The sequence below is a fragment of the Penicillium brevicompactum genome (genome assembly GCF_028827555.1).
Source record: "Penicillium brevicompactum strain IBT 35665 chromosome Unknown utg000007l_segment0_segment0, whole genome shotgun sequence".
Lineage (NCBI taxonomy): Eukaryota > Fungi > Ascomycota > Eurotiomycetes > Eurotiales > Aspergillaceae > Penicillium > Penicillium brevicompactum.
The window spans coordinates 668,944-680,902 of record NW_026623210.1 but is presented as its reverse complement, the minus strand read 5'-3'; the positions used below and the strand labels follow the sequence as shown (position 1 = coordinate 680,902).

Sequence of the window (11,959 nt, the reverse complement as noted above, 5' to 3'; positions counted from 1 at the left end):
ATGCAAGGTATCGGAGCAACCGCAACAAGGCATGAAACCTCTGCTTTGGAATCCCTGTCAACTTTGTAGCAAAGAAGAGCCAAAATTTGCGCATGAATTTGGTGAAAATTCTCATCACCGCTGCCTTCCAGTTTTATTTTAATTCCTTAGGGGATTCGTCGTCCTAGCTGCCAAGGAGTCAGACCCTGGTCAAGACGATACCGAGGTACTTGTCATGTTTACCCTCTCGAACAAGGATATCTTTAAGGAGCACAAGAGCCAACGTCTTTTGTGTTGCCTCAAACTAAGCCTGCTTGTATGGTACGTAGCATGTATAAACTATGGTGTACAACATATTCGCACAGCCGCATCAAGTCAATTTATGTTCCTTGAGTCCAGTCGACGAAGCCACACTCAGATTGAAATGAGCAAGAATTGCAACATTGGAAGATGTTCGACCATGTATAGCCTACTTGAAAGAGATTCACCGAGAGGTATATAGAATAAACCATATTTCCAAGAGGTTACAAAGATTAAAAAGTGAACACACCATGGAGAAGCGGAAAAGTGCGGGAAAGCGGAGAAAGGCGGAAAAGCCAAACGGGACCTGGAAAGAGCGAGGTTGAAATCCCATTTCCTCTGCTCCACATGTGAGGATCGGAAATGGCACAGGATGCGCGCAAAGTGCGAAAGGTGACGCGCGCTTGTGATGCCTGCAAAAGTAAGAAGAAAGCGTGTACAGGCACGTTTCCTTGTGGTCCGTGTACCCGGCGGCGGCTCTCTTGCACGTACGACGCGGCGTACAACCGCGGTGTTGCAGCGAGTCCACTTCTCTCGAGCTATCAGAAAGAGACATCCAGCCCTTTTAGTCCCAATCTGAATGCCCAAAACTCAGCCGACTCGTCACGTTCCCGGCGCATTGGATCGGCGGAATCCCCCCTAGGAAGCTGGAGTCAACCGGGTGGTTCCTACAGATCTCCCGCTGGTGCATCTGAGCAAGAAACACCGGCCTTACCCTCCGATGCGTCGCATCAAATGGCTCCGACCAATCTCGACCCGCAATATTGGGGGCCGACGTCAGCACACTCATTTCTTGGACAAGTTGTCCGAGACTTGCCAGCCACGCCTTCCAAGGTAGTGGCCCATCAATCAGATCAGGGTAGACCGTCGACAGTACCCATTTTCTCATTCGGAGACCGACTCAACCCATGTGTCCAACTGACCGATTTCCAATGGCCCACTCGCCCAATCGCAGACAGCTTGGTTCGACGATACTTTGACTTTGCAGCACCAACTTATCGAATTCTTCACCAACCGACTGTTGAGTGCCTTATCGAAAGGCTCTATAAACATGACAGTACTCCCATGGAATCTACGTGTGACAGAGCCTCCAAAGCGGTGATATTGCTGATATTCAGCACCGCAACGATGTACCAACCTGGTTCGGAAGGACACATAGGCGCGGCGGACGAAGACGGCTGGCAGAAGAGTGAACTTTACTATGCTCAGGCGGACTCTCTTCTATCAAACGAGACTGGGGCTCCTAGTCTACCTTCTGTGCAAGCTCGCTTTCTGGTAGTGCTGTACTTGCTGAGTTCGTCGAGGGCCCATAAAGCATGGTTCACTTTCGGGACAACAGTGCAATTGATGATGGTACTTGGCTTTCACAGCAAACGGTCAAGGATAGGGTCGGAGGCGGATGACTTGATACGAAAGGAATGCCAACGGCGTGTCCTATGGTGCTCATACACATTGGACAAATACCTCAGTATCATGCTGGGCCGACCACGACTTTGGCAAGACGAAGATCTTGACGAGTCATTGCCTACTCGCATTAATGATCAGGACCTCACTCGATATGAGATGAATCCGTCCAAGTGTGATTGTCTGATGGACGCGCCGGTGTTTCACACGGTGCTGGCCCGCATTCTGACGCAGGCTGCCAGGGAGCCTTATGTTGTCACCGGTATATCTTCCAAAGATCAAATTGATACGATTCGTGTCTTTTGTGGAAGGGTCGCTGAATGGCAGGCCGAGCTGCCTCCTTTTTTGTCCGGCATCATCCAACCTGGCAGCTTAATTCCTGGGCTGCGGCGCCAGTTGACCGTTTTACAACTAGCGCGATACCATGCCTTGATTTTCATCACGCGGCCTCTGTTACTTCGCAACTACTCCCAAATTTGGCCCGAGTGCGAACCAGCTTATCAGTACTATCTCAGCACGTGTTTGACAGCAGCACGAGACGCCATCGAATTGATTCTTGCCTTCGTCCAGGAAAAGCAACTCTTCCCTTCTTTCTGGTACTCTCAATATATTGCTTTCAATGCACTGTCCATCATCTATCTCTATCTTATCCAGGTGCAACGAGGCCGTATCTCGCCCGCTAACCTTCGCTTCATCCACAATCAAGATGGACCTTTTGACATGCAGCTAGACCAGTCCACTCTTTACAGGCTATGCGAAACAGCTCAAGCGCATCTTGCAGATGCGACTATTCGCAATGCACCTGCCTGGAGATATAGCGCGATTCTACAAGGTCTGCGCCGAGAACTATCCAAATCGAATGACTTGGCCTCGGGGTCTAATTCCGACCACGCTGAGGATCGCGGCAATTGCCAGGTCGCAGCAATCAGCTCACATGCATTATCCTCAGGTCCCCATGAAAACTTTGGGCCTACGCCGGCGCATAGCAATGATACCATGCCACCCAGCAGAATTTCAAGATCAAATGTACAACCCGAAGGCAACTTTCCACGACAAGACGCACTTTCCGAGAGCTTCTTTCTCGACCCACACACCGAAGTCCTTTTCGACACTCTTGGTACAGACGCTATAATCCCTGACTTCTGGTCACAATTTGACAGTCTTCCCGCTGGTGAGTTACATGTGTCAGATGCATTTGCATATCTCTAACTGCTTTAGTCTACCATGGATGACAACAGACGACTGAGCGCCAGTATTTGTTTGGCCCGAGCTTTGTTTTGGGAGCAGCTATTGCACGAATGAATGAATAATCAGACCTAACGACCAGCATGCTAAATCCGACATCAGGCTTTCGGGCCTCGATAGCTTTCATTGCCTGTGTGCTTTACCAAATATATTTATATCGAGATTGACCATCTTCTTCTTCTGCTTTCTTGGCTTTCACATTCAACACATGAAGATATCCAGCCAGGACAAGCGACAACACGATACCACCTGCAGCGAATGCGGACAATGTAATTCCTCCAGGTCGGTATTGAGGAGAGTCCGAGGTTGGGAAGAAGTATGACCCATAAATATTGGAAGAATTGCCGAACAAGTTCACAAGTGCGTACACAATGGCACGCTTTGTTCGGGTGCGAGGAATTGTACTGGCGATCCAGGCCTGAACCACATTAAAAGCCGAGTATGAACCCGCGCACATCAAGAACATTCCGACGTATCGCACGGCGGTGAGGCGAGATGAGATGACCATCACATTGCCAACAATATCCACGCAGAGGGGCCACACAATTAAGATCGCTCGATGGTCAGTTTTCGTAGCGATGAGGGAATTGCCGAGCGCTGTGATGAAGCCGAAAATATAGACCGGTGCAATGATCAGCAGCGTGACATTATCGCTGTAACCCAGAGTCTTGGCAATCGTCTGTGACTATTAGCTATAAAAGAACTCTGAATAAAAGCTCATCTGTACTTACTGGGAAAAAGTATGTCCAGGTCTGAGATGAGAGCTGGCAGACTTGAATGAGAATCAGAATCCAGGCTTTGTGGTCAATGAAAGCGTCTCGGAGAGCTTCCTTCACGGAGCCATTCTCGTCTACTTCATCATTTGCAGCACGTGCAAGACGCCACTCTGCTAGACGTTGTTCTTGCTCAGTGAGCCATTTTTGTTTGCCAGATCGAGGGAAGTCCGGCAACAGAGCCACTGCAAGAACTCCAGCAACCATCGTACCGGCACCCTCGATGATGAATAGCCATCTGTTTTGAGAATTAGCCAGGAAATCGCGAGGTGGTCACACGCCGGATGGTAATCAACTAACCTCCAACCTTCAAGCCCGCCCTTACCACCCAATCCACTCATAATACCCGCTGCCAGCAGTCCACCAAATCCATTGGCGACAGTATTTCCACAATACACAATCGCCACACGAACCGCAATTTCAGATGGTTTGTACCATGAGGATATCAAGAGCCTATGCGGTATTAGTCAACAATCCGCCCTTCAACATTTGGCAGTCAAGAGTCTTACAATGCCCCAGGGAAGAAAGGTGATTCCGCGAATCCAAGAAAAACTCGCACACACATGATTCCAGTGAAGTTCTTGGTTGCTGCTGTGCATAGCGAGATTCCTCCCCATACGAAGATAGCGGATGGGATGTAACGTGAGGATTTGAGTCGGGTCAGGATGATGTTGCTTGGGACTTGGCCCAAAAGATATCCCACAAACTGATTGTCGTATTTCATATGAGCTTCCAATCATAACAAGCCAGTCACTCAATTTCTGGGCTGACTCACCATGATAGCTACAGCAGTTTGATACTGGGTATCAGAAAGGCCGAGGTCCTCCTGCATTCCTCCTAGTCGGGCATTGGCAATATTAGAACGATCCAGGATGTTGAAAATAAACAATAGAAACAATGCTGAGATCAAATGAAGGTCGATTTTGCGGACCACTAGGCACACATTAGCCGTATGTAAGTTGAAAAACACTGGATCTCATACATTTTTTCTCTATTAAGCGTGTTTCCTCATCAGAGAGTCCCTCAAATAGATGATTCTCTTCATTGAGGGGCTTGGAAGACTCGACATGAAGTGAGGAAGTCTTTGAATTGACTTCTGCCATAGTGACGTGGTTCTATTGCTCGATAGGGTGTGGAGGGTGTTGCAGTAGGTAGAACACAGAAGATTGATTTTGGAAGTCTGTGTAAAGGCACATGCGCTGAGATTCTTTAGCTTGGACTAATCCCCTGAGAGCAAACCTTGAAACCACAAGCTTTGTCTGGGCAAAACAAGAGTAGCCAAGAGACGGATTTATATACCGTTTCCCCGGCTTTCCCGCTAGAGCATTGACACTAAAATCAAGGGAATTAAATCCCATTCCCCGGATTGCTCCGCGGTGGAGCTTCTCCATTCCAGTTGCTGTCAATCAGTGATTGACAATATTGTGCTCTCCACGCTTCCGCTTCGCTTCATTTTCCGCCCTTATCCGCTATTTGCCCTTCTCCGCTTCCGACGCCACGCTTATTGTACTTAATTTCCCTGTTCGGTCATATTTTCATATAATTCAGATTTACTTCAACGTCCGCCGTCTCGAAGAACTGCTTGGACAAGTCAGTGTGGTTCCTGCGGCCAATCAGATTGAAGATCACCCATACCTCCAACAAACAGAGTTGCTTCAATACTGCCAAAGCAAGGGCATTTTTGTGGAAGCCTACTCCCCATTGGGTAACCACCAGACAGGAGCGCCACGAACCGTTGATGATCCTCTTGTTTACACTGTCTCAAAAGAGATAAATCTCGACCCAGGTGCTCTGCTTGCTATTTGGGGTGTCCAGCGTGGCACTGTTGTCTTGTCTAAGTGTGTCACCCCCTCGCGTATTGCCTCCAATCTGCAGGTCCGAGAATTATCAGAAGATGCATTCACAAAGCTCGCGTCTTTGGAGCGACACAAGCGCCTCAACTTCCCAGCCATCTGGGGGTATGATATCCTCGAAGAAGCTGGGGAGAAAACTGTGTGCAAGGCTTCTCTCGGGGCAGGTCCTGCAAACAAGATCAAGTTCACTGTCTAGTCTTATCATCTGTTTGAGAACCTCAAAAAATATAGACCTTGGCATTATAGACATGAAAATAGAAGAAAAACAGCCAAATGACTCCAAGACCGATTATTCCTTCCTGGGTAGCGCTTGATTTCTTGTAACACTATCTCTTCATACCATAGGTAGACACTCCTACGACATATAATTTAGTTCAATTTGTCTTTACCAATTGTGCCTACTCAAGCCCAGAGGGCTAACGGATGAGACCATCTAATAGGTATCCAGGCCTGATCTAATCGTACGTTTGCACAAACAGACCTGATCCAGCACTATTAGAGATTGACTCGTCTAGCATGAATGAAATTATCCTGTCCCAAAGGGTTAGTATGTGATAAATATAGTCCTCTGTGAGGGGGAAAAAAAACGCACGACTCTGTTTGGCGGCTGCCTTCATATTCCTCATGTGAGTCGGAGCCACGGAAGACCTTCATAGTAGGGTATGCACCGATGTCATACTCCGAGCATAGTAGTTCTTCCTTTGTACAGTCTACCCTGATCAAAGGAATATTGTCGCTCTTCAACTCTGAAGCCGCGGCCTCGAAGTTGGGGGCCAATCTTTTAGACCAACGACACCACGGTACGTAGAAGTTGGCCAAAACCAAGTCATGTCCATCCATAAAATCATGGAATGTCTCCTCGGTTAAGGTCACGACATCTGAGTGGGCTTTTTTGGATGTGGCAAAGACAGATGTCGCAGTTGCGGCACCAAGGAGGAGAAGGTACGATGTTCGGTACGATGTGAACGATCGCATGATGGCGCGCGAGGCAGAGAACACAGATCGCCTATATTATCCAAACTGTTGAGATGAAAAGTCTGGATGGAGACAGCTCAGAATTAGAGACTTGATGTAGCAAGGACAGAGAATCAAAGGGTCGTAAAAGAGGCTCCGGGTTTAGGCTCCAAAGCTCATTTATGTAAGTAGCACCTGAAACCTTGGCAGCGTTGGTATTGTTCTAGTATTGTCCAGGTGCTGCGCCCCAACACTGGGCACAAAGCCAATCAGGCTGCAAGTTATATTTAATCTGTCTTCTGTGCGCATAAATGAGCCCATTCATTTGCTATTCTCGGTTATGTGGACCACAGAGCCAGATGGGTGTTTACCGTGTTGAGCCTTGCACTTCTGGCAATGAATTACATCTTGGCGTTGACTTCACCGGGGCAGGTCCCTCTACTGATGTAACCAGATCAAATAACGTTGGAACTCAGTTGCTTTTGGCCATCGCCCTTCCAAGCCTCCAAAGAACCTTGAAATATCATTCTTTGTTTGTCGCATCGGCATCGGCGGGAGTCCCATAAACACTGTTGCCAGCTGCGCGCGTTTCTCGCCGGCCCAAGGGGAAGATCATAGTCATAAATTTGATGCAATGGGATACGGAGTATGTATGTACGGAGTACTCCGTATAAAATCCCCAAGGCATAAGAGGCTCTGTGGACGGTCTGCGGTGGGTTGACCCACTAGCACGGACCGCGGGCAGGCTGGAGGTTGTCATTGGTCCTATCTAGCCCCAAGTGTTCACCCAGGTGCTCGCCCGCCGTTGGCGGCAAAACCGCCCATGGGCGGGAATTTGGAAAATGAGTTCATTTCAGATTAGCTAATAAATGAAAATCTCAACGAGGCACTTGGCTCCCAGCCCTGTTGGAGAATATTTTCCATCGGCGCAATTATTCAAACAAGCCCGTATGCCACGCCGATCACCGTGATGAGCCATTTTCCAAACTCAGATGGTTGGCCAGATACCACATCTCCGAGGACAATTGAGCCCATCTGCTCCGACCGAGCTCTGACTAGCGATGACCATGTTTCCTTACCCCGCGAACGAGAAGCTTATGACGCGTTGCCAAAATGTGGGGTGAAAGGTATCCGACACGGCTCTCCAACTTTTCCGCTCTGTGGGTGGCGGAAAAGCACCCCGGTATATCGGCGGCGGAAATCTAGTCGGAGCTGGCTCGAAGATCAAAAGTGAAGAATGACAGGCTGATACATAAACCCAAACACCCCTAAATTTATGATCGAGCACTTTCCATATTCAAGTTTCACACCTATACAATGGCGGCTGTTACTCTGCAACCGCCTATCTCGGCATCTTCACATATGCCAACAAATGGATTAACTGGGCCGTCGACATCAGCATCACTCCCGGTGGACAGTCATGCTACTACACAAGATTTCAAGACCATTGATGGTCTTATCAAGACTCGGTCAAGTGAAGCATTGGCCAGCGAGCCAATCGTTGCGTATCCATCATCAGGAACCGACTACATATACTACACACCCCGCCAGGTAGGTGTTTGCTAAGCTTTCTTCAGGACTCAGCAGTTCATCATCGCTAACACCCTGATAGTTGGACACTTTTGTTGAGGCCGCAGCTGTCATCCTTTCCAGCGTGATTCCCCAGCGACGTTCTTCGGAGGACCCTGTCCAGGTTGTAGGCTTACTTGGTCCATCCGACTTTGAGTACATGATCACTCTTTTGGCCATCTCACGACTAGGCCATACTGTGCTTTTGTTATCGACGCGCATAGCAGAGGATGCATATGTCAGCCTTGTGGAAAGTACCTCTGCCACTTTCCTCATCGCGCACAAGAAATTTGAAGCCATGGGCCAGAATGTTGCCAACAGAACAAACATCGTGCTTCAACTGGGCTTGTCTCGAGAGCAATATGATAGCCCAACTGCAAGAACACTCTCATTGCCATCAGCGTACCTGGATGGCACCAGGGAGGCTAGCAATATCTGTTGGGTGAGTACAAAGCGTGTGAACATGTGATGACTGCAGCTAATGCTTTTCGGTCAGGTAATTCATTCAAGTGGCTCAACGGGTCATCCCAAGCCTATTTACCAAACGCATTCCGGTGCGCTGAAGAATTATGCCAACAACTTCGGTCTTCGAGGCTTTATTACTTTGCCATTGTTCCACGCCCATGGCATTAGTTGCCTATTCCGCGCCATGCATTCCCAGAAACTGATTTACATGTACAATGCAAACCTCCCGTTGACAGCTCCTCATCTTATGGCGACACTACAAGACCACCAAGAAATCGAAGTCCTGTACGCCGTACCATATGCACTCAAGCTGCTTTCTGAATCAGAGGAGGGGCTGAAAGTTCTTGCACGTTTGGAGCTTGTCATGTTTGGTGGATCCTCTTGTCCCAAACCAATTGGCGACACATTGGTCCAGAATGGTGTGCGGTTGGTGTCGCACTACGGAACCACCGAGACAGGCCAACTGATGACTTCGTTCCGAGATCGGTCAGATCTGGACTGGGACTATGTGCGGCCTGGTCCATCATTGCTACCATACCTTCGATGGGAGGAGCAAACACCTGGAATTTATGAACTTTGCGTCTTGGAGGGATGGCCTTCCAAAGTTGCCAGTAACCGACCTGACAACTCTTATGCAACCAAAGACCTTTTTGAGAAACACCCAACAACACCGAACGCGTGGAGATATTATGCACGCCTGGATGATACTCTCGTCTTGGAAAATGGCGAAAAGGCCAATCCATTGATTATTGAGGGCGTGGCCCGGAATAACTCGAATATTGCTGAAGCGATTGCCTTTGGTGCGAACAAGCCACGCCTCGGAATGTTCATCATTCCGTCTGATAGCTGTGATGCCAAGTCGAATCAGGAACTGGTGGACCGAATCTTTCCTGCCATCGAGAAATGCAACGCAGAGTCCCCTGCGTTTGCATACATGTCGAAAGACATGATTCACGTGCTGCCATCAGATGCTGAGTATCGCAAAACCGACAAAGGAACCGTCATCAGATCAGCCTTCTATCGTGATTACCAAAGTCAGATTGATGAGATATATGAAACCGAAGATGTTGAGGGAGAGCGTGTTTGCGAAGGGGCTGAACTGATTGAGTTTTTGCGCCAGCAACTGCTTGAAGTTGCGCCTAACCTCGAGCCCTCTTCATTGGAGGATCACACTGACATCTTCAGCCTTGGAATAGACAGCTTGCAATCCATTCGACTGCGAACGGCGATCATGAGAACGCTTTATCTTGGAGGTCGAAAGTTGTCACAGAATTTTGTTTTCGAGAACCCTTCCCTCCGAGCGATGGCCGAAGCACTGACATGTGTTCGCCTGGGTCAAGATCCACAGCAGGAGATTGCAGTAGAAGAGCGCATGTCGGCTCTGATTGAAAAATACTCTGCCAACTTTGAGTCACATATCCCAGTTGCTCGCCAGACTGATGGTCAGCACATCATTGTGACTGGTGCCACAGGATCCCTGGGAGCACATGTCGTGGTTCAATTAGCTCAGTCAGAGGATGTTCGGGCCATTTACTGCCTCGTTCGCGCAAGATCTGCCCATGCTGCCCGCCGTCGGGTGCACGAGTCTCTACGTGCTCGGGGCTTGTCATATGATCTGAGCTCCGCACAGGAAGGGAAGATCATTGCCCTGCCAGCCGACTTGGGAAACAAGAATCGCCTGGGTCTCGAAGAATCTTCCTACAACACTTTGATCGAGTCAGTGACGGGTGTCATGCATTGTGCCTGGTCTGTGAATTTCAACTGGTCCCTGGAAAGCTTTGAGAGTAGCTGCATCGCAGGCACCAGGAATCTGCTAGATCTGTGTTTACAAGTGCGCCAGCCAGTTCCTGCAAGATTCTCATTCTGCTCTTCTGTGAGTACAGTGGCCCGCACCCCAGGTCATTGGGTACCAGAGGCCCTCCCCGAATCACTCAGCTACGCACAGAATATGGGGTATGCGCAGTCAAAATTAGTCACCGAGCATATCATCAATCGAGCGGCGCACCAGACAGGCATAAATGCTGGTGTACTTCGAGTGGGCCAGATCATCGGAGACACTGCTCGGGGTATCTGGAATGCCACTGAAGCCATTCCCATGATTTTGCGGTCAGCCGAGACAATTCATGCCCTCCCAAAACTGGAAGACCTTTTATCATGGACACCTGTCGACATAATCGCCACCAGTGTTATTGATATCACTCTTGCTCCCGTTGCAGGAGAGGTGGTGAATGTCACCAATCCAACCCTCAATCACTGGGCACGCGATCTGCTACCACTTCTCAAGCAGGCTGGTATGGAGTTCGAGGAGTTGAAGCCGCGCGAGTGGTTGAATCGCCTGAGGAATTCAAACCCTGACCCTGAATTGAACCCACCTATCAAGCTTGTCGAGTTCTTTGCCAGTAAATATGACCATGACAGACCAGCCCAAGTACTTCTGTACGACACGAAGAAAGCACAAGCCGCAGCCCCTGCTTTGCGACAGGCCGGGGGACTCACGCTCGATCTGGTGACACGGTTCATCGGTTATTTCCGACGTGAATGCTGGGCCGGTTCACAGATCTCTAGTCTTTCGACACAGTCCCGCGAGGTGATATTTCTGACCGGGCCTTGTGGCTGTGGGAAAAGCACAGCAGCCCAAGCACTAGCGACCAGATTTGACATACCTGTCATTGAAGGGGATGACATGCATTCACACCTGGCTCGGAAGAAGATGGCCGAGAACATACCACTCGAAGACAATGACCGCTGGGAATGGATTGCACATATCCGCGGGGCATTGATGGACAGACTCCAGCACTCAACAGCTCCTGCAATCGCAGTTACGTGCTCTGCGTTGAGGACTGTCTACCGCGACGAACTGCGAAGATTACCCCAGCTGTTGGATTTCCCTGTTATGGTCACTTTCCTGAGACTTTCAATTGCAGATGAGGCACAGCTCAAGGAGCGCTTGGTCACTCGCTCTGCCAATGAGTCCCATTATATGCATTCAACCATGGTTGAATCCCAGCTTGCGATTCAAGAGGCCCCCTCGATGTTGGAAAGTGACGTGATCACGGTGGATGCGACTCAGTCCAAGACGAAAGTTATCGAGACGGTAGAAGAGACGGTGCGAATGATGCTCGACCTGTAGCTCAGTCATTTGATTGTGATTTTGTTTGGCGTTCTCTCTTTGCTTCTACAATCAATACCATCATGATAGCCCTTAAACTAGCCGGAACTAGCAAGGTCATGATATAATCTTCTGTCAAATTGTACAAGGTTGTTTCAGACATGTAAATAATTACTCCGTATACAAAAAGAAGATCAACAACGAGCAAAGCCCGCGGGCGTAAGGAGAGTGGAGAAATGGGCGAGGGAGAGCGGAACATCGCTGATCCGGCTGACCAATGACCGGTGACGTATCGGCATCTGCAGTGT

The 11,959-nt window shown here is 49.1% G+C and overlaps 5 protein-coding genes across 5 annotated transcripts; 3 read left to right on the top strand and 2 right to left on the bottom strand.

Annotated features, from left to right (window-relative positions):
* Window positions 1-642: 642 nt before the first annotated feature.
* Window positions 643-2,892, top strand: N7506_011017 (uncharacterized protein; the record flags this gene model as incomplete). The annotated part of the gene is made up of 1 exon (XM_056960310.1): window positions 643-2,892. One exon carries the CDS (start codon window positions 643-645, stop codon window positions 2,890-2,892), a length of 2,250 nt encoding a protein of 749 aa, XP_056806465.1.
* Window positions 2,893-3,067: 175 nt separating this feature from the next.
* N7506_011016 (MFS general substrate transporter) lies at window positions 3,068-4,804 on the bottom strand (the record flags this gene model as incomplete). The annotated part of the gene is made up of 6 exons (XM_056960309.1): window positions 3,068-3,607; window positions 3,660-3,939; window positions 4,002-4,154; window positions 4,211-4,407; window positions 4,477-4,634; window positions 4,684-4,804. 6 exons carry the CDS (start codon window positions 4,802-4,804, stop codon window positions 3,068-3,070), a joined length of 1,449 nt encoding a protein of 482 aa, XP_056806464.1.
* Window positions 4,769-5,750, top strand: N7506_011015 (uncharacterized protein; the record flags this gene model as incomplete). The annotated part of the gene is made up of 3 exons (XM_056960308.1): window positions 4,769-4,773; window positions 4,807-4,831; window positions 5,250-5,750. 3 exons carry the CDS (start codon window positions 4,769-4,771, stop codon window positions 5,748-5,750), a joined length of 531 nt encoding a protein of 176 aa, XP_056806463.1.
* A 259-nt stretch (window positions 5,751-6,009) lies between these two features.
* On the bottom strand, window positions 6,010-6,529 carry N7506_011014 (uncharacterized protein; the record flags this gene model as incomplete). Its single annotated transcript, XM_056960307.1, has 2 exons — window positions 6,010-6,085; window positions 6,147-6,529. The coding sequence occupies 2 exons, from the start codon at window positions 6,527-6,529 to the stop codon at window positions 6,010-6,012; spliced, it is 459 nt and encodes a 152-aa protein (XP_056806462.1).
* A 1,296-nt stretch (window positions 6,530-7,825) lies between these two features.
* Window positions 7,826-11,672, top strand: N7506_011013 (putative NRPS-like enzyme; the record flags this gene model as incomplete). The annotated part of the gene is made up of 3 exons (XM_056960306.1): window positions 7,826-8,059; window positions 8,121-8,519; window positions 8,574-11,672. The coding sequence occupies 3 exons, from the start codon at window positions 7,826-7,828 to the stop codon at window positions 11,670-11,672; spliced, it is 3,732 nt and encodes a 1,243-aa protein (XP_056806461.1).
* Between the last annotated feature and the right edge of the window lie 287 nt (window positions 11,673-11,959).